The following is an 18,179-nucleotide window of genomic DNA, read 5'->3' on the forward strand; positions in this document are numbered from 1 at the left end:
CTTCCAGGGCATGCGGTGGAGTGGTAGGCGTCGTGGATGTGCCCTATTTGGTTCTGGAGCCAACCCATAATAAACAAGACTTCGCTGATGCCAAAGAGTATCGACACTTGCTGAAGGCCATGGGAGAGCATTTGGCTCAATATTGGAAGGATGTTGCTATAGGTAATGAAGCTTCACAATTACCAGGGGCTGCAAGGCAAAACTTTGGTGGCTGGAAGGCAGCTAAGGGGGAGGGCAGCCAAGAGTGCAGGTGGTGATTTTTGTGGTAATGGCTCCATACTGAGCAGGGGCTTGTTTGTTTTCCAGCCCAGAGAGGTATCATCAAGTTCTGGGATGAATTTGGCTATTTGTCAGCAAACTGGAACCAGCCTCCATCTGGTGAACTGCGCTACAAACGCCGGAGAGCCATGGAGATCCCTACCACGATTCAGTGCGGTACGTCCGACCAGGCTGCGATTAGGAGACTGGTCCTCCCTGGGGAAGTGGGGAGGGACTCCTGGCTGCAGTTGGGGAGCAGCTAAATGGGTAGGAGATTTGAAATGAGCTTTGCTATCATTATCCTGTTCTAGGGCTTGTCTCCTTCTGTGAGTTGCCTTTGTCTGCACTTGATGGTACACTTAGACACCTTGGCGTAAGATTCCTTTCCTGCACAGTTTACTAACCATGATGTTCTTCAGGTGCCCTTACAGAATGGGGCAGGTGTGACCAGTAGCAGTGTTGAGAATGGGCTTAGAAATGTCATATGAACTGGAGCTGGCCAAAGCCACCCATCCCAATACTAGAATAAGATCTGAAACTTCCCCGTAGGCAATGGAAAGTGGCCAAATAATTTGTATTCTGATGCACTGGCCTGCTAATCGGTACTAGGTGTGAGCGCAGAAGGGGAACCATTTAAAGTCAACTTTCAAATTTAATGCAAGCTCTCTTCTGTGCACCTCTAAACAGCTCTGGCTAAGCCCTTATTGGGGTAAGGGAGATCTCAGCACAACCACTTTGTCTCTTAATAGAGGGACACCAAACTCCCTCGACCTCATTTTCCCCACAGGACTTGGGGATGAGGATATAGTGAGGAATGTGAGGCCAGTCTTGTGGAATTATTTTGTTAGGCTCCCCTGCCTTGATGGTTTTCTCAGTCCTTTCCAAGTTCTTCCAAAGAGGAGGGGCTTTCCTGTCATTCTTCTTGTCCTCTGCTGTTGACATCCTTCCAGAGCCCGATTTAAGAACATTTGCATTTTCTTGGCAAAACTTGATTTTTTTTTTTAAGCTGTTGATTTCCTGGTAGGCCAGCAATGCTCTGGAAGCCAACTCTGTCTTCCTGGTTCATCTAAAATTTATTCGATTATTATAAGTTATTTTTTTTAGTGGATAAATCTCTGACTTGTTTTGTATTGGTATCAGTAAGAGACAGCCTGACTTCTGAAATGAGCAGTGATTTCAACACTGGCTGTTCAGTTTGGTTTGTACGTGCTGTCATTGCAGCAGTGAGCATGAGGTCCTCTAGTATTGGTTGATGGCAGGCTTCATCAGATTCTTGTTGTGGATGCCTTATACAAGATTTGAGGTCTTCCTCCAAGCATTTTGTGAGCATGAAGCAAGAACTGACTCAGTATATCCTGTAGCTGTCTCACTTTTTTTTTTTTTTTGGCCACTAGTCTTACTGTCGTTGGATATACTTTGGAAATTGGTGTGGTCCTTGGGTGTTAAATGGGCTTGAGAAGTGCTATGGAAAAAAAAGATTTTGTGGCTCAGGCCGTATATTTCTGACTCACTGTGTTTGTCTAACAGATGTATGTCTGAAATGGCGGACTCTCCCATTCCAGCTGAGTTCAGTGGAGAAGAATTACCCTGATAGCTGGGTATGCTCTATGAACCCTGATCCTGAACAAGACAGGTGAGAATCAGTTAACATAAAGACTTTCTGTAGTGTGCCTTATCTGCACAGGTGGGTTTTTTTCTGGTCAACTGTTCTTTGAGAACAATTGGAGGGGTAGGCAGTAATTCTATACCTTTAAGCTGTGCTCACAGTCTGTGAAAACGTAGTGATGACGTATGTATTTGGAGCTGAGATGTTGGTGGGCATTTGTGCAATATACACATTGCAGAGTGCACCCTCAGCAAGTTTGTAGATGATACCAAACTGGGAGGAGTGGCTGATACGCCAGAGGGTCATGCATCCATCCAGAGGGATCTGGACAGGCTGGAGAAATGGGCCAACAGGAACCTCATGAGGTTCAACCAGGAGAAGCGCAGAGTCCTTCCCCTGGGCAGAAACAACCCCAGGCACCAGTATATGCTGTTCAACCTGGAGCAGAGAAGGCTCAAGGGGGTCTCATCAATGTATATAAATACCTGAAGGCAGGCTGCAAAGAGGATGGAGCCTGGCTCTTCCCAGTGGTGCCCCGTGGCAGGACCAGAGACCCTGGGCACAAACCGCAACACAGGAGGTTCTCTCTGCACGTCAGGAAACACTTTTTCCCTTGTGAGGGTGACCGAGCCCCGGCACAGGTTGCCCAGGCAGGTGGTGGAGTCTCCATCCTTGGAGATATTCCAGGACATGGTCCTGGGCAACCAGTTCCGACTGGCCCTGCCTGAGGCAGGGGGTTTGGACCAGATGACCTCCAGAGGCCCCTCCAACCTCAACCAGTGATTTGGTGGAATTAAGTTCCTTTATGGTTTTTCTGCACTGCCACTGGAAACATGATTGTAGCCTTAGTTTATGCATGCTAATTTTAATGTAGGTAGGATAGAGAGCAACTGAAGAATAGTCATAGGCGCAGGCTGGGAGCGATATATGTACAGTGGGGTCTTTGCAATTGTCTTTATTGATACTATAACTCCAACCCATTAGACACGCAAACTGCAGTAACACCTCTGAGTTGCAGTGACTCCAAGAATGACATTTTGCACACTTGAGGGAGCAACACATCGATTCATTTACCAGTGGTGTGTTTCACAGTTACAAAATTTAGGTAGAATCTAGACATTTATTTGAACGAGGAAAATGATTGCTCTAGGCTGCTGCTTCTCTGTGGAGAGAGACACTGCCAGAAGCTGATTCTTGTCTTTGTTGTATAACGAGGGAAGCTGCTCAGCTGTAATTCAGTTGCCTTGGCTCAGTGCTTAAAGACAAAGGGAATGAATCCAGGTGGTAACTTTTAATTGGAATAAAAATCTTAACATCTGTGGCTCAAAAGGCTACAAAGAAGTGTTGATGTTGATATTTGGAAAGTATTGATTTTCTGGATTCTTCCTTTTGGCACCTGTTATTGGAAGAATGCCGATGCTAACTTCCCTGTTGCTCCATGTATTTGTGCTCTGGTGCAGAGCTACGAAGAGTGTGGTTGTGCTGAGGATGTCCTCCGACTAAACTGCTGGGGCAGGGCCGAATCTGCAAGCCCAAGAAGAGGCTGCTACACCTCCAGCCCCCCCAGTGGAAGCAGTAGCGAGGCTGGGAATGTGTTGCTGGTAGACACACACACAAACACAGATAGACCATGCATGTATGCATGTCCGGCCACGCAGATCAACACAGGTGGACACGTGCAGCACTCACGCAAACCGCACCAGCAGCCTCATCCTTTTCCCTCTCGGCTGATCACGATGAAGGACCACTAGTGGAAATACTCATGCCCGTATCTGGCCCCTGGATCCTGTCCCTCTGGTTACTTGCACTGGGATAGATGAGCCCCGAGGCCTGCAGCCCCAGGGGGTGAGGGGTACAGACCTCCTCACGTGGACACAGATAACACATACATACTACAGATCTCCCGGTGTCTCACCTTGGGCATGCTCTCCATCCCATAGCAGATCTGGATTCTTGCTCTTCCCAGGTGCCTCCTGCCTAGAGGCACCCACAGCTCTGCCTACACCCCCATACCCGTCTCCAGCAGTCAGGCAGGACTCCCCGGTCCCTCCAGTAGTCAGCTCCTGCGGGCTCGCCCTTAGACACCCCCTCCCCTTGCTCCCAGGCTATCTCCTCGCTGGCTCATCTGGCCCGACGTTTGCTGTGAATCACATGTTCATGTGCATGCCTGCAATCCTCCAGAGGCCCTCCAACCTCAACCAGTGATTTGGTGGAATTAAGTTCCTTTATGGTTTTTCTGCACTGCCACTGGAAACATGATTGTAGCCTTAGTTTATGCATGCTAATTTTAATGTAGGTAGCATAGAGAGCAACTGAAGAATAGTCATAAGCGCAGGCTGGGAGCGATATATGTACAGTGGGGTCTTTGCAATTGTCTTTATTGATACTATAACTCCAACCCATTAGACACGCAAACTGCAGTAACACCTCTGAGTTGCAGTGACTCCAAGAATGACATTTTGCACACTTGAGGGAGCAACACATCGATTCATTTACCAGTGGTGTGTTTCACAGTTACAAAATTTAGGTAGAATCTAGACATTTATTTGAACGAGGAAAATGATTGCTCTAGGCTGCTGCTTCTCTGTGGAGAGAGACACTGCCAGAAGCTGATTCTTGTCTTTGTTGTATAACGAGGGAAGCTGCTCAGCTGTAATTCAGTTGCCTTGGCTCAGTGCTTAAAGACAAAGGGAATGAATCCAGGTGGTAACTTTTAATTGGAATAAAAATCTTAACATCTGTGGCTCAAAAGGCTACAAAGAAGTGTTGATGTTGATATTTGGAAAGTATTGATTTTCTGGATTCTTCCTTTTGGCACCTGTTATTGGAAGAATGCCGATGCTAACTTCCCTGTTGCTCCATGTATTTGTGCTCTGGTGCAGAGCTACGAAGAGTGTGGTTGTGCTGAGGATGTCCTCCGACTAAACTGCTGGGGCAGGGCCGAATCTGCAAGCCCAAGAAGAGGCTGCTACACCTCCAGCCCCCCCAGTGGAAGCAGTAGCGAGGCTGGGAATGTGTTGCTGGTAGACACACACACAAACACAGATAGACCATGCATGTATGCATGTCCGGCCACGCAGATCAACACAGGTGGACACGTGCAGCACTCACGCAAACCGCACCAGCAGCCTCATCCTTTTCCCTCTCGGCTGATCACGATGAAGGACCACTAGTGGAAATACTCATGCCCGTATCTGGCCCCTGGATCCTGTCCCTCTGGTTACTTGCACTGGGATAGATGAGCCCCGAGGCCTGCAGCCCCAGGGGGTGAGGGGTACAGACCTCCTCACGTGGACACAGATAACACATACATACTACAGATCTCCCGGTGTCTCACCTTGGGCATGCTCTCCATCCCATAGCAGATCTGGATTCTTGCTCTTCCCAGGTGCCTCCTGCCTAGAGGCACCCACAGCTCTGCCTACACCCCCATACCCGTCTCCAGCAGTCAGGCAGGACTCCCCGGTCCCTCCAGTAGTCAGCTCCTGCGGGCTCGCCCTTAGACACCCCCTCCCCTTGCTCCCAGGCTATCTCCTCGCTGGCTCATCTGGCCCGACGTTTGCTGTGAATCACATGTTCATGTGCATGCCTGCAATCACTGCAGCTGGTGGCACCCAGGCACACAGGCCTCTGTGACTGGTGGTCCCACTCCAGCTGCTGGCACTCAGACCCCCATACACACATGCACACGCAGAATAGAGCCCCTTGCCCAGGAAAGTAGTAGAAATGGAGTTTAGTACAAAGACAAGTGTACTGACCAGCCAACTGTTTATGTACAACTGGCCCTTTTTAGCCTTTTATTTCTCTGTTTTCCTATGTTTGTTCCTCCCCAAATCATCTCAATCCCTTCCTTTACCGGCTTTCGGTTCCTCCCGTGGGTCCAAAAGATGCTTCGGAGAGCCGCTCCCATTGACTAGACACTGGGGCTGAGGCTGCCCTGGGACAGCCCTGGCAGGAGCCCAAACAGGGTATCTGTTCCTCTAAGTACCTAATTTGCATTCCCTGAGCTGCCTTTGGGCCTCTGGGCTTGTGGATATGGGCCTTGGATGGGCTGGTGGCTCCTGGGATGGCCTCGGAGTATCCAGGGAAGGGTGTTACTCAGGTTCCCCCACCTGCTGTTGACTTTGTGCTCTTTTGTGTCTGTGCAGATGAGCTTTTTTTATCATGTAACCTAACGAGAACTTGATTTGCTAATGAAAGAATTTAAAATTTGTATTTGCAATACCTTGAAAATTTGGAGGTGATTGGCTGCATTTCATGTGAGAACATATTGGAATGTTGGTTGGAGTGAATTAAGAGGGCCTCCGTGGTGTGTGCATGCACGGTGTTGTCCTACATCCCCCTTGCAGGGCAGTGGGAAAGGGCAGGTGAGGTGCTTTGGACAGGTGATCCAAACTTCTGGTCATTTCATCTTCTTCAAAAGGGATCTCAGGAGTCTTACTTTGGGAGGATAAATAACTATAGAATATTTTTGGATTGAGTACGTTCACATGCACTTTCCAACAGTGAGTGCAGTTGCGTCCTTTTACACGAGGCAGAAGGTTTTCCACAGAAGTTGCACTAGGACTCCTCTGGCTTGGTTGGTGCCAGTAGAAAGCAGGGCTTCCTTGCAGTCACTGCACTTCTGAACTTCCCTTCCAAGTGCTCTACTGCCTGATGTTCCTTGCTGTGTCCTTGTGCCATGGGTTTGGACACCTTCACCTCTGTGTCTTGACCATGTGCCCCAGCTGTTCCGTTCCAGGTATTTGTACTGTCTGAGGGAGGACTGAGGATTTGGGAAGCATTGCTGTTGCCACCATGGGTGGGAGACCTCAAGCTTGTGCGCCATGAGGGTCTGTGCAGAATCTCATCCAGCCAAGTTGAAGATGAAGCACTGTCAGAGCTGATGGTTCGGACGCTCTCCTGGCATCAGAAGACCACGTGGTGGTTTTGGCTGCCTCGGGATTGTCTGCCTGCATTGTGTCCGCTGTTGGCACTGAGCTGTTCTCCACAAATCCTTCTGATTTGTCCACCTACACCTCAGTTTCTGCTGGTGGCACGTTGTCCCAGATCATGGGAGCTGGATGCCCTTCTCCATCTCTGTCATGTAAAGCAGTCACACCTTCCAATGCCACGGTCTATGTTGGGACCAGCCCTAAGTGGCACCATTGCTCACTTTGTCACAGAGGAGGCAGCGTGTCTGTGTCACACTTCCATGTCATGCTTGCTCTCCTCCCTTTTCCTACCTAAATTCCAGTTGGGTCCTAAACGGCATTTGGACTCGTGGCTGAAACATCAGCTGAGATGACTCTCTGGCTTAAAGCTCCTTGAGCATCACCAAAGTCTTGGTGCTGAGTTGCAGACTATTCTGACTACAAAGATAATTCCTTTTTTCTGACTTGCTGCCTCTAGTGATGCAATCTGTGGTTTTGAATGTCATGAATAGTCTTAATTTTTTCCTGTCGGCAGAACTAATGGGCACTTTCATACTTTCTTGTGCTGTAAGATACAGCTTAACAATGTTTTCAGCCTCAATTCATGCAACGGCATAGGAGATGGCATTTCTCTGCTGGGAAACTTGTGTATGGTGCCACTTGTTCAGCTTTATCTTTGGGAATTGCAGCTTTGGTGTCAGGCAGTCATTTTGCAGTGATGACAGATACTTTCTTAGCCAAGGAAGTAATCGCTCTATGAAAAACTCCTCTGCAGTGCTTCACCTGAGAAGAGGCTGGTGGAGAAACTGCTGCTTGTGCTCCTTTCCACTGACAAAGCTGATCACAGTATGTATCTCGCAGACTAGAGGAGATCCCATCAGTTGGCAGGTTCAGGATCAGAGATCTTGATAAAATCATCTCTAATCAGCCTCTTGGAGCTCTGTGTGATCCACAACGAGAGCGGGGTCCTCCCTTTATCTCTAAGACTCATGCTTGCGGGAATTTTTTAAAGGCTTGGCTCCAAGGCAGTGTAGGAGTCAGCTGGATCTCTTGCGTTGTGCAAGAGTTGTCTTGGTACTGTTGCTTTCCTATCTCACATCATGCCTGCATGACTGCCCTGAAGGGGTTGATCCTAGTGTGTCCATCCATGACTCAGCTCTGTGACAGGAGACGAGCCTGGGAACCCTTCAGTCCCCTCTTCTTCCTCTGGCAATGCTCCTGATGGCCAGCTGCTCAGCCAGAAGTTTGAAGGTGATGCCAGTCCACTTTCATGTATTTCCTACCTGCGTTTTCCTCCTCTCTTAAGGACTCTTCCAGGATTCTGCATCTGAGAGGACCTGAGGGAGTAGGTGGCAAGGATACTCGCCACTCTTTTGTAGGCCATAAGCGGAACAGGATGGGGAAAAGCAAATAGTTAAGCGATATTGCAAAGGAAAACTTTGTGGTCTTGGGCGGCAAGGCGAAGTGCATCTTCTGTTGGAAGGCTCGTGTAAACAACGTCTTAATCATGGGTTGCTGGTAATAAGCTTTACTTTCTAAATGGAAAGGCAGTCTGTAAAAAGAGGAATTGATATGAAGACATAAGTTGATAGGAAGGAAAATTGCTGTAAAAGTCCAGAGTACAGAAACATTATAGAAAACCAGTCACAGCTGTTCCTAAGCTTTGTTTAGCTCCTGGGCTCTGAATTGGTAATTCCCAGTGTAAATGGCTTGTTTTTTAACAACTATGCTTTTGATCCTTAAATCATATATTTGTTTCCCAGGAAGACCACCACTGTTTTTGAGATTGTGGCTACTGTGGAAAGGAAAGCGGTTTTACTGCTGCATTTGGGATGGGATGTGGGGACGGTGCTGTGTGTGTGAGACAGTGCAGGTTCTGCTGTTGTTGCTGAGGTTGTCTTGCATTCCCTTTGTGTTAGATGTGAGGCTGCAGAGCAGAAGCAGAAGGTACCACTGGGAACTCTGAAGAAAGACTTGAAATCACAGGAGGAAAAGCAGAAACAACTGACAGAGAAAATCCGCCAGCAGCAGGAAAAGCTGGAAGCTCTGCAGGTGAATCTGGAGGTCTCCAGCTAAGCACAGCAGGTTTGAGGGACCTCCTAGTGCAAATGGCTGATGCCAGGTCCTGTCTGCCTCAGCCTCTAATGCCACCTGTGCTCCTTCATGGGGTAGGAGTTGTTTTAATAACAGAAAACAAGCATCTTGGCTTGCATTTCATTTTCTGCTAGGAAAATGGGAGTGGCTGCTGGTGTTCGGATAAAGTGATGTCTCTTGAAGGACACAGAACACACCTTCTTATAATTGTTGATTTTAAACTGGAAAACTGTTTGCTGGGCTGGGTTCAGGCAGGCCCTGACAGCTTTTAAAGATGGTCTTTCTGATTTTTAAATTTTTTTTTTAATAGAAAACCACTCCAATTCGATCTCAAGCTGACTTAAAGAAACTGCCTCTGGAAGTGACCACACGGCCTGCAGGGGAGGTAAATGGGATACCACTGTAGGCTTTGTACTCTTCTGTGCTATCCTTAGCTGCTCTGAAAAGCAGTGCCCGACTCCTCTGTCCTTTCTGTACCCTCATTTGTTTCAGAACACCCAGTCACAGACCCGACCTCAGCGCCCGCGATCTCCTCCTTTACCTGATGTAATCAAGAACGCTCCCAGCAGACCACCACCACCTACACCTCTTCCCAAGTCCATCAATCAGCTGAAAAAGAGCTCTTCAGCTTGGCCAAATATCAGCACTCCCAAACTGGCAAGCATGCTCTCCAAGGAGGAGGCCAGCACTTCCAGGACACACCAGCACACTGTGACAGCTGGAAAGTCTAACAGCGCTTTAAAAACTCTTGCCAAACCAGGTACAACAACGAAACCACCTTCTGCTGTCCTGCAGAACCCCAAAAGCTCACGTGAGACACCCAGTCCAAAAGCTGCCAAGGTGCCATCACTAAAGAAATCTGCCACTGTCAAATGCCCACAGGTGAGACTCGATGGGATGAAAACTGTCAGCTCCTTACGTATGATTCTGCATAGCCTGTCTTGCTCTGTCGTGTGGGATTTGCACTGTAGTCCCTGCGCAGGGCAAGATAACTTTTACTTTACTCTTGGGCTAGGGTGCCATTCTACACCCCTTGTGAAGACTCGTTTCATCTCTTTCCTGTTAGACCAGACTGTTTCCCCAGAAAAAAAAGAATGTGGAGTGGCGGGGTGAGCGTTCGCATGATCACGTAGCACCTGCTAAAACCTTCTGGAAAAGCTAATTAACTACCAAATTAAATACTGGATGCTGAGCACGTTTTTTTTTTTTTAACTTGGCTGAAAGAAGGTTTTGGTTGGTAGCATGCTGGAATTGTAGCTAGAGCTTGTTTGCTTCCTCTCCAGCCCTACCACTCGGAAGAGGACCTTGAACACCACAGAGGATGGGTGTGAGGAGGAGGGGGAAAGAAGGAGAAGACAAAACGAACGAACTACCAAATTAAATACTGGATGCTGAGCACGTTTTTTTTTTTTTAACTTGGCTGAAAGAAGGTTTTGGTTGGTAGCATGCTGGAATTGTAGCTAGAGCTTGTTTGCTTCCTACAGGCCTCCACCACTCGGAAGAGGACCTTGAACACCACAGAGGATGGGTCTGAGGAGGAGGGGGAGCACAAGAAGGAGAAGACAAAACGGGGCAAATTTGTGGCAGTGAAAGAAGAGAAGAAGGATTCCAGTGAGGTGGTGGTAGAGGTGAGAGTGCACTGGTTTCCCCAGCAGAAGGTGTTTGCCAAGTGTTTATAATCTTGTTGGGAGGCAGCTAATCTGAGCTCTCTCTGCTCACAGCTCACAGACAGTGCTGGGGAAGAAGAGCTGGCAGAACTGAAGAAAGCTCAGAAAGGTGAGAAATGAACCCTTAAACGGCCTCTGGTATCTAACACAGTGGAAAAGAACTGTTGCAGAACTAGACTCACTGGTTAAACATGTGATTTCATTAATGAGCTTTTTAAAATAAGAATTAGTGTAAATTTGGGTCCCAAACCCTGAGATGACTCTAACTTGCATGAAACATTTTGGCCAGGAACTCCTTGATTAGACAAGAGGCAATTGTGGCATGGGAAGATCTGTAATCTGAGGGCTGCGTCACGTTAACGGGTGTGATGCTTGTCTGCGTGGTGTAGACCGATGTCATGCTCACCCTTCCTAACTGAATGGATCGTGGAGCTACGTTAGCTGGGAAATGCTGAGGACTGTATCTAGGCCTGCTGCGCTGCTGTGAGAGAAGGGGGGCCAAAAGACCCCCAGGAAAGATGATAGCCAGGATGGTATTGCACTTAATGCCAGAGCCTAGTGGCCAACACGAGCCTGGAAAGCCCATGTCAAACAGCCCAGAGTACAGGAGAAACCTTCTGTCTGAAAATGCCATATAATTTCCTTGCATCTTAATGTTTCTATGTAGGAGTTGAACTGTGTGACGGTAGTGTTTTTATGGTTTACGTACCATTTGAAGGAATTGTCACAGGTTTAGGTTTGCTCCCCGCTGAGGGTGGCTGTCTTCTCTAGAGCTTATGCAGAATGTGCTCTCCAGCATCTGAATGTTTGCAAACATCTTTGCTGTTGTTCTCCTTGCAGATAAAGGGCTGCATGTGGAAGTGCGTGTGAACAAGGAGTGGTTCACAGGCCGTGTCACAGCTGTGGAAATGGGCAAGCATGCAGTACGCTGGAAGGTGAAGTTTGATTATGTTCCTACAGACACCACACCAAGGGATCGCTGGTAACTATCTCTAGCTACTGGATTTTGGAGGCTTGTTTTGCTTTTAGGAGGAAGACCCCATTTTACTTCCATTGATGCTGAAGACAAATATGCTGCTGTCATGTCAGGAAGTGTGTGTGTGTGCTCAGGACTGTCCAGCTGCTTCATAAGGAATGAGCGTGACAGACTCCATACAGTCTGCCCATCGCTTTGATGTGATGTTCCTGTGGAGGCAGCTGTTGCGTGATCTAGAGGTCTCAGAGTGACAGCTGGGTACAGGTTCTCTGTTAACAGTGTTTCAGGTATGGTCAATGTAGAAAAAGATATCTGACTTTCCCTTAATATTTTTTTTTCAGGGTAGAGAAGGGGAGTGAGGATGTGAGGTTGATGAAGCCTCCCTCTCCTGAGTACCAGGCTCCAGATACGCAGCAGGAAGAGGAGGTTGTTGTGGCTGAACCTTCTACCTCAGATTGTGTCAGAATTGAGCCAGACACCACTGGTCCCAGCAGCAGCCAAAAAACAGTAGACTTACTAGTCCAGATCCTTCGGTGGGTTCACTGCTGTTCTTGTGAGCTGCTGCAGTCTGATTGCTTTAGTCTTTTAAACTCCCAGTTCTGGCTTTGTGTTTTTCTTTCCTGCATAGAAATTGTTTGCGGTACTTCTTGCCTCCGAATTTTCCTATCTCCAAGAAGGAGCTGAGTTCCATGAGCTCGGAAGGGTTGTTGGCGTTTCCCTTGGTGAGTTCAGTATTTCTAGAAAAGTAAGTTTGGGGATTTTCCCACACACACATTCCATTCTTATGGCAAGTGTGCATCCTGTTGATGCAATATCGTACTCTTCAAAAAGTTATTTGGATCCTTAGCAGACTAACATAGCTGAGAAAAAGAATGAGAGCCTCTGAAATATGTCTTAGGTCTTTTGACAGTTGTTGTATGATGATTTTTTTAATTACCATACATCTGTGTGGGAAAGCTGTTGGCTGCTACTATCCTAACTTCTTGTCCATTGCTGTTAAGCTTTTAAAAAAGAGAGGCCAGGTTAGAGGTTTGTAGAAATAGGATCTAGGCATACCTGTTCGTTTTGCCCCCAGCCTTATAAATCTAACTTATGCAGAGGCAATCTTAAAAATGGGAGAGAACACAGAAGCCAACCCCCCTCACACCTCTCCAGGTGAGCAGGCTGACCGCCTGTGAGTCAGCTGTACATCTTAAGGCTTTTGGTGTGGCCTCTGTTTATTTGAGCAAGGAATAGATGGGGCTGAGGCTGCACCAGTATCTGCATGCTGGTATTGGAAGGTCCAATGCAGGCTGAAATGCGGAGAAATGGTACTGGCTTCTCTGACTTCTCTCTTCTCTGACATACTGCAAAGGGAGGCCTTTTCAGGAGGCATCTGTAGGTGACAAAAGCCACCTACAGATCACCAAATGACAAAAGCCACTTCTTATTTGGTAGTCTTCGAAGTGTCCTACTCCCTCACTCACAATGTATATATTGTCAGTCTCTCGTCTCTTCCTCTTTTCTCTCTGTTAATTCAGGTGTCTGCTTGAGTTACCGGTCCTGCTGCTTCCGCAGGACATATTGGTCTTGTCTGGAGTTTTCTGCAAGTGTAGATGTTCCTACCTTGCAGTAATAAGCTGTGCTGTCTGTGTGGTCTATACTAAGGAAACCTCACTGTGTACAGAGGCTGTCAGATCTTTCTACAGCGTAACTGTGGTTTTAGGCTTTTTAAAACATGCTGCATCCTTAATCTGAATTCGGGCAGCTTTTGTTGCAGTTCTGGTCTTTGAGGAATGTGAAAACCTGTGTGATTTTTGTGCTGCCTGTGGAAATGTAAATGTGAGCATGGTAACGACCGTGGGCAGGGCGTGCAGGGGTGTTAGGCTGGTGGTGTTCGGTCACGGGGTGCCGGTATTTGGACTCTTCTACAAGCTGCAAGTGCTGGAGTTTTCTTGACACTCGGTGCTTCTTCTTAACATGTGATCTGTTGTGTTTTGTCTTCTACAGAAAGAATATTTCAAACAGTATGAGGTAGGTCTGCAGAACCTGTGCAATTCATATCAGACACGTGCCGACGCCCGGGCCAAAGCCTGTGAAGAAAACCTCCGCAACTCAGAGAGAAAGCTGAAGGAAACGGAGGAGAAACTGCAGAAGCTGAGGACTAACATCGTGGCCCTTCTGCAGAAAGTGCAGGAGGTGGGTGAGGAAGGGGTGCGAAACGAGAGCTGCCCCACAAGTAGCAACCTTCCCCAGACCCAGGCCGCTCCAGGCACTTGAGATGTTTTAGTCCAGCATTTAACTGGGCTTCAGCTCTTTCTCAATTGAGTGCAACTTGGGCTTAGACCATCAGAAGCAGCTGAGTGAGCAGCTGCTGTCGCTGCCCACCTTCTGGGATCCAGGCCTTGGGGGTCCTGATGAGTGTTAATTTTTGCAGATGGATTTTTCATGGCATGTACATAGTGCACAGCTTCTATTTGTTTTCTGCTTTCTGCTATGAAACATGGGGCTGCAGGAGAATTTCCCTGGGCATAGGCAGTGTTCTGCAAGGAATTTCTGCCTCATTCTTGGCCAGAAAGGTGGTGCTAGATTCTGAACCCCATGTATAGAAATGCAAACCTTTAAACAAATAACACTCAATATAAATTTTTTTTATGTTGGAATCTATTAATTATACTACTAAATATTAAATTAAAATTGCAAATATATATTTAAATAAAAGCTTTAAATAAATAAACTTTAAATAAAAAGCTACTTTAAATAAAATTAAGACCACCCAATGGAAAAGCTACTGAAAGCAGGTGGAAGCAGTTGCTCTCTATTAGGAAAATGTGTGTTAAAGCTGAAAAAAAAAAATACTATCTTGACCCTGATCAGCACAGTAAATCTATTGCTTGAGTGCATTGTTTGAGCATCAAGTGCTGACTGGTTTCCAGGTGTTGTCTGTCAGGCTCTGACAAGGAAAGCTGGTGGTGCTTTCACAGCAGATGTCAACAGCTAAATATTAAAAATTGCAAATATATATTTAAATAAAAGCTTTAAATAAATAAACTTTAAATAAAAAGCTACTTTAAATAAAATTAAGACCACCCAATGGAAAAGCTACTGAAAGCAGGTGGAAGCAGTTGCTCTCTATTAGGAAAATGTGTGTTAAAGCTGAAAAAAAAAAATACTATCTTGACCCTGATCAGCACAGTAAATCTATTGCTTGAGTGCATTGTTTGAGCATCAAGTGCTGACTGGTTTCCAGGTGTTGTCTGTCAGGCTCTGACAAGGAAAGCTGGTGGTGCTTTCACAGCAGATGTCAACAGCTGGAGAGTGCTGGAAGTCAGGGCGTAAAGGCTGACCAGGGCAGATGTTGCAGAGGATGCTGTGCTGCTCTGTCTTGTCCATTCTTGCACTGTTCTTCAAGATTCACTTTTCACTGGTATTTCTTGTGCCTTTGGTTTCAGGACATTGATATTAATACAGATGATGAACTGGATGCATATATCGAGGACTTGATCACGAAAGGAGATTGAGCAGCCCCGGTACAAGTCCTAGAGAAGTGCAGAGGAGCTGGTTGCTGCGATGGGAGATGTGGATTCCTGCAGTGGAGGACTATGGCAGCTGATGAGAGAGGGTTTTTAGACAGTACTTATGTTGTGTTGGTGTACAACTTGTTCTTGTGACTTTACATGAAAAAGACATTTGTGCTGTTGGCAGGAAAATTTTTAACATTGTAGTTCTCTGAATCTCTTCCTTTTGTTTATAAATATTTATTTTTAAAAGAAATAGGAACTGTGCCTGATATGCTGGGAGGGTTGCTGTGTGTTTTTAGTGAGGTAAAAGTGTGGGTACCCTTTTTGCATCTGGGGTATATTCATATGCTAAACCTGGAACACCAGAACATCCTGCCTAGCAGGTTGTCTCAAGTAAGAACCTGGCAGCAACTTAAAAATAAGCCTTGAGTTATGGAAGAGGAGGTCAGGACTTAGACTTCGAAGATACTGAACTTGGGCTAGAGAAAGCCAAGTCAGGAATTTGAGCTACATGGAGGAGATCAAAACACAGTCCCTGTGTGAGCGTGAGTGGAGGGGATGAAATCATGGTGGTTCTGAGGGGGCTGGGGGTAGGGAATTGGCACTTGCTGGTGCAGTGAGGTTCCCGAATATGAGGTCTCCGTAAGCAGGTGGAGTTGTCACCATGCTAACAGTCAGAGGCTGAGGATCCTTTTAGAAGAGGACAGCCTCCTAGGCTGCTTGCAGTGGGTTGTGATCATCAGAGGGAGAAAGCTGGAGTTCAGATTCTTTTCTAGCAGTCACCTTATTTCACACTTTTGCTGCTGTTTCTTTGAGACGTCATTGCAACGGCAGAAGAACTCCTCGACCAGCTGAAAATAGTGACCCTCTGTTCTGTTGTCACTCCCTCAGGTTTGCGTTGCTTTGATCAACTTGCTCTGATCAACTTGCTTTTCCAGGTAATTTTATTAGAGTGCTGGAATTTGGAGCCTTTGGAGCCCTGCATCGCTGAGTCACATCTGGCCCTGGGTCAGCAGCAAGGACAGTGCCTCTCCCCCGTCCTCCCAGCTGGAGGCTGCACTACAGCTCCTAGCAGACCACTTGTGGCCAAGGTGACTCAGTTTGAGTTCGCTGGCTAGCCAGCTTCTCAGGTCTGCTGGGACAAGATGTCCATGAACTCGATGCTCAGAAAACTGAAATCCCCTACAGCCTGGCGGTGTGAAGAAACACAGCGTGACCAAGAGGTGCTCACCTTCAGGAACATCAAATGAAATGGACCATTGAGGTTCTTTTGACAGCTGAATGTGTAATAGATGTTTTGCAAAAAAATTTCCAAATTAAACATCTGTTGCACAGAAAATCTTAAGCACTAATGGTTTATAGTCCTGGAGAACTCCCAAGTTGTACATACCACGGGAGAGAGGGAAGACTTTCGCTTATTACCTGAATTCCAGGTCCTTGTAACAGCACACAGTGAGACTGACTGCTTTCATTCAGGATCTGGGCCCGGACATCCTAGTATAAATGAAGGTAAGGAGCATCCCCCCCACCCCTGTACACCTTCCTGGACAGAGGGACAGCGTCCCTTAAATGTAGGAGCAAGCTCTACCAGTCTTCTCAGTTTCCTTACACGTATTGGAGGTTTTGTTAATTGTAATGGCACACTGGTGCTTCAGATGAAAATGATCCTTCTGTGGAAGCTGAGTTTTATATTAAGGTGAAAGAAGAAATCTTTGTCCTTTCCAGGTGGCCAGCAGAAATTCTAAAGAACCAGATTTCATTAAAATACAGTTCAGAGGTGCTGCTGCTTGCAAGCTTTAATTCATAACACCCAGAGTATACCAATGTGGGACAAACAGCTCTTACACATTTCTTGAGCTTCCTGACACAGTTTGATCCCCTACTCCTGCTCTCCTCTTAGGAAGGTGTTACTAATTTTTTCCCTCTGTTGTCTGGAAACTTCTCATTTCCAGTTTTAACTTTTTTTTTAATGGCATTTCATTTTTTTGATCTTGTACCAAGTATTTTTGTTTGAGTTACATTTCTTCCCTGGAGTTACTTTCATCAGTACAATTGATGTGTCCTCTCTAAACTTCCATTTTGCTAGGAAAAGCAAGCCAAGAACTTTTAAGCACCAATAAAACAAGTTTTTCATTCTCAAAACCTTCCTGGTAGTCCTTCTTTGCAGCTGCTTCAAAATTTTTTTTTGTAACCTTGTTAAGTAGACCTATGTGTAACGTTAGGTTTTAGTAATGCTTTTAAAAAACGTAGGAACAAAATGACCTCTGGAGGTCATCTAAATAACCTGCTCCAAGCAAGGGGTACTCAAAAACTGTATCACACTGTTCAGGGCCTTTTCCAGTTGAGCTCTTAAAATCTTCAAGGGTGGAGGCTGCACCACTTTTCTGCATCGCACACCTCTCCAGTGAGTGTGTTCTTCCCTTGCGTCTAACAAGGGTGTCCCTGTTGCAGCTTTGGAGGCTGTTACAGCTACCTGTTGAAGATATCTCACCTGCTGCAGCCTTGGCAGTTAGACCTTCATGCTGCAGTTAAGCCTGGTGATACCATGTCTGTGCTCAGTTCCCTCGGTCTTCCTCTCCGCTTCCAGCTGTTTCTTACAGCAGAAATACTAAGAAGTACACGACTTGCATTTTGTACAACATCCCCTCTCTTTATAAGGCCCACCTTAAGTGCCTCCTTTATGCCCATCATTACAGTTGTTCATTTTGGAAATTCCTCCCACAGCTGTCACCTAGATAATTCATAGCATACATATTTCTACTGGTAAGGTTGCTAATTTATGTATTTAATAATAAGGCAGGAGAATAACTTTTTTAACATGAACTTTTGAGTCTCATGATGATTATTGTTCCAGGCCAACTTTGCCTCAGCCTCTCGCCCGCTGTAGCGCACAGCCTTGGGGAGCTCCTGTCAGCAGGACCATGATTGTCCTTGCTGCTTCCCTCGCTGAAGTGCCAGCCTTACCCTGGAACCCAAGGTCTCTGTCGGTGATCCTCCATCGTGTATGGATTCGCCCAGTTTCTCTTGCAGAGTGGAACAAGAACACCTGAGGTCATGGCAATCGGTCCCTCTCCCAGTGTGAGGGACACGGTCCTGCCTGCATGTCTTTGAAGGGTCGTGTATTGCTGCTGTTCCTTAAGTGGAGGCTTGGAATTCCGCGTCACC

General features: G+C 46.7%; 1 protein-coding gene across 1 annotated transcript in view; it reads left to right on the top strand.

Annotated features, from left to right (window-relative positions):
- MORC2 (MORC family CW-type zinc finger 2) overlaps window positions 1-15,277 on the top strand; it is a 77,085-nt gene extending 61,808 nt beyond the window's left edge. The window contains exons 15-27 of the mRNA XM_019473703.1: window positions 8-162; window positions 307-435; window positions 1,786-1,891; window positions 8,697-8,829; window positions 9,182-9,256; window positions 9,364-9,753; window positions 10,356-10,499; window positions 10,593-10,647; window positions 11,379-11,520; window positions 11,856-12,047; window positions 12,143-12,236; window positions 13,504-13,692; window positions 14,946-15,277. Of these exons, the coding sequence (XP_019329248.1) occupies window positions 8-162; window positions 307-435; window positions 1,786-1,891; window positions 8,697-8,829; window positions 9,182-9,256; window positions 9,364-9,753; window positions 10,356-10,499; window positions 10,593-10,647; window positions 11,379-11,520; window positions 11,856-12,047; window positions 12,143-12,236; window positions 13,504-13,692; window positions 14,946-15,014 (1,873 nt within the window). The 3' untranslated portion in view covers window positions 15,015-15,277. The remainder of the gene's footprint in view (window positions 1-7; window positions 163-306; window positions 436-1,785; window positions 1,892-8,696; window positions 8,830-9,181; window positions 9,257-9,363; window positions 9,754-10,355; window positions 10,500-10,592; window positions 10,648-11,378; window positions 11,521-11,855; window positions 12,048-12,142; window positions 12,237-13,503; window positions 13,693-14,945) is intronic.
- Window positions 15,278-18,179: the final 2,902 nt, after the last annotated feature.

Source organism: Aptenodytes forsteri, unplaced genomic scaffold, assembly GCF_000699145.1.
Source record: "Aptenodytes forsteri isolate BGI_AS27 unplaced genomic scaffold, ASM69914v1 Scaffold392, whole genome shotgun sequence".
Classification (NCBI taxonomy): domain Eukaryota; kingdom Metazoa; phylum Chordata; class Aves; order Sphenisciformes; family Spheniscidae; genus Aptenodytes; species Aptenodytes forsteri.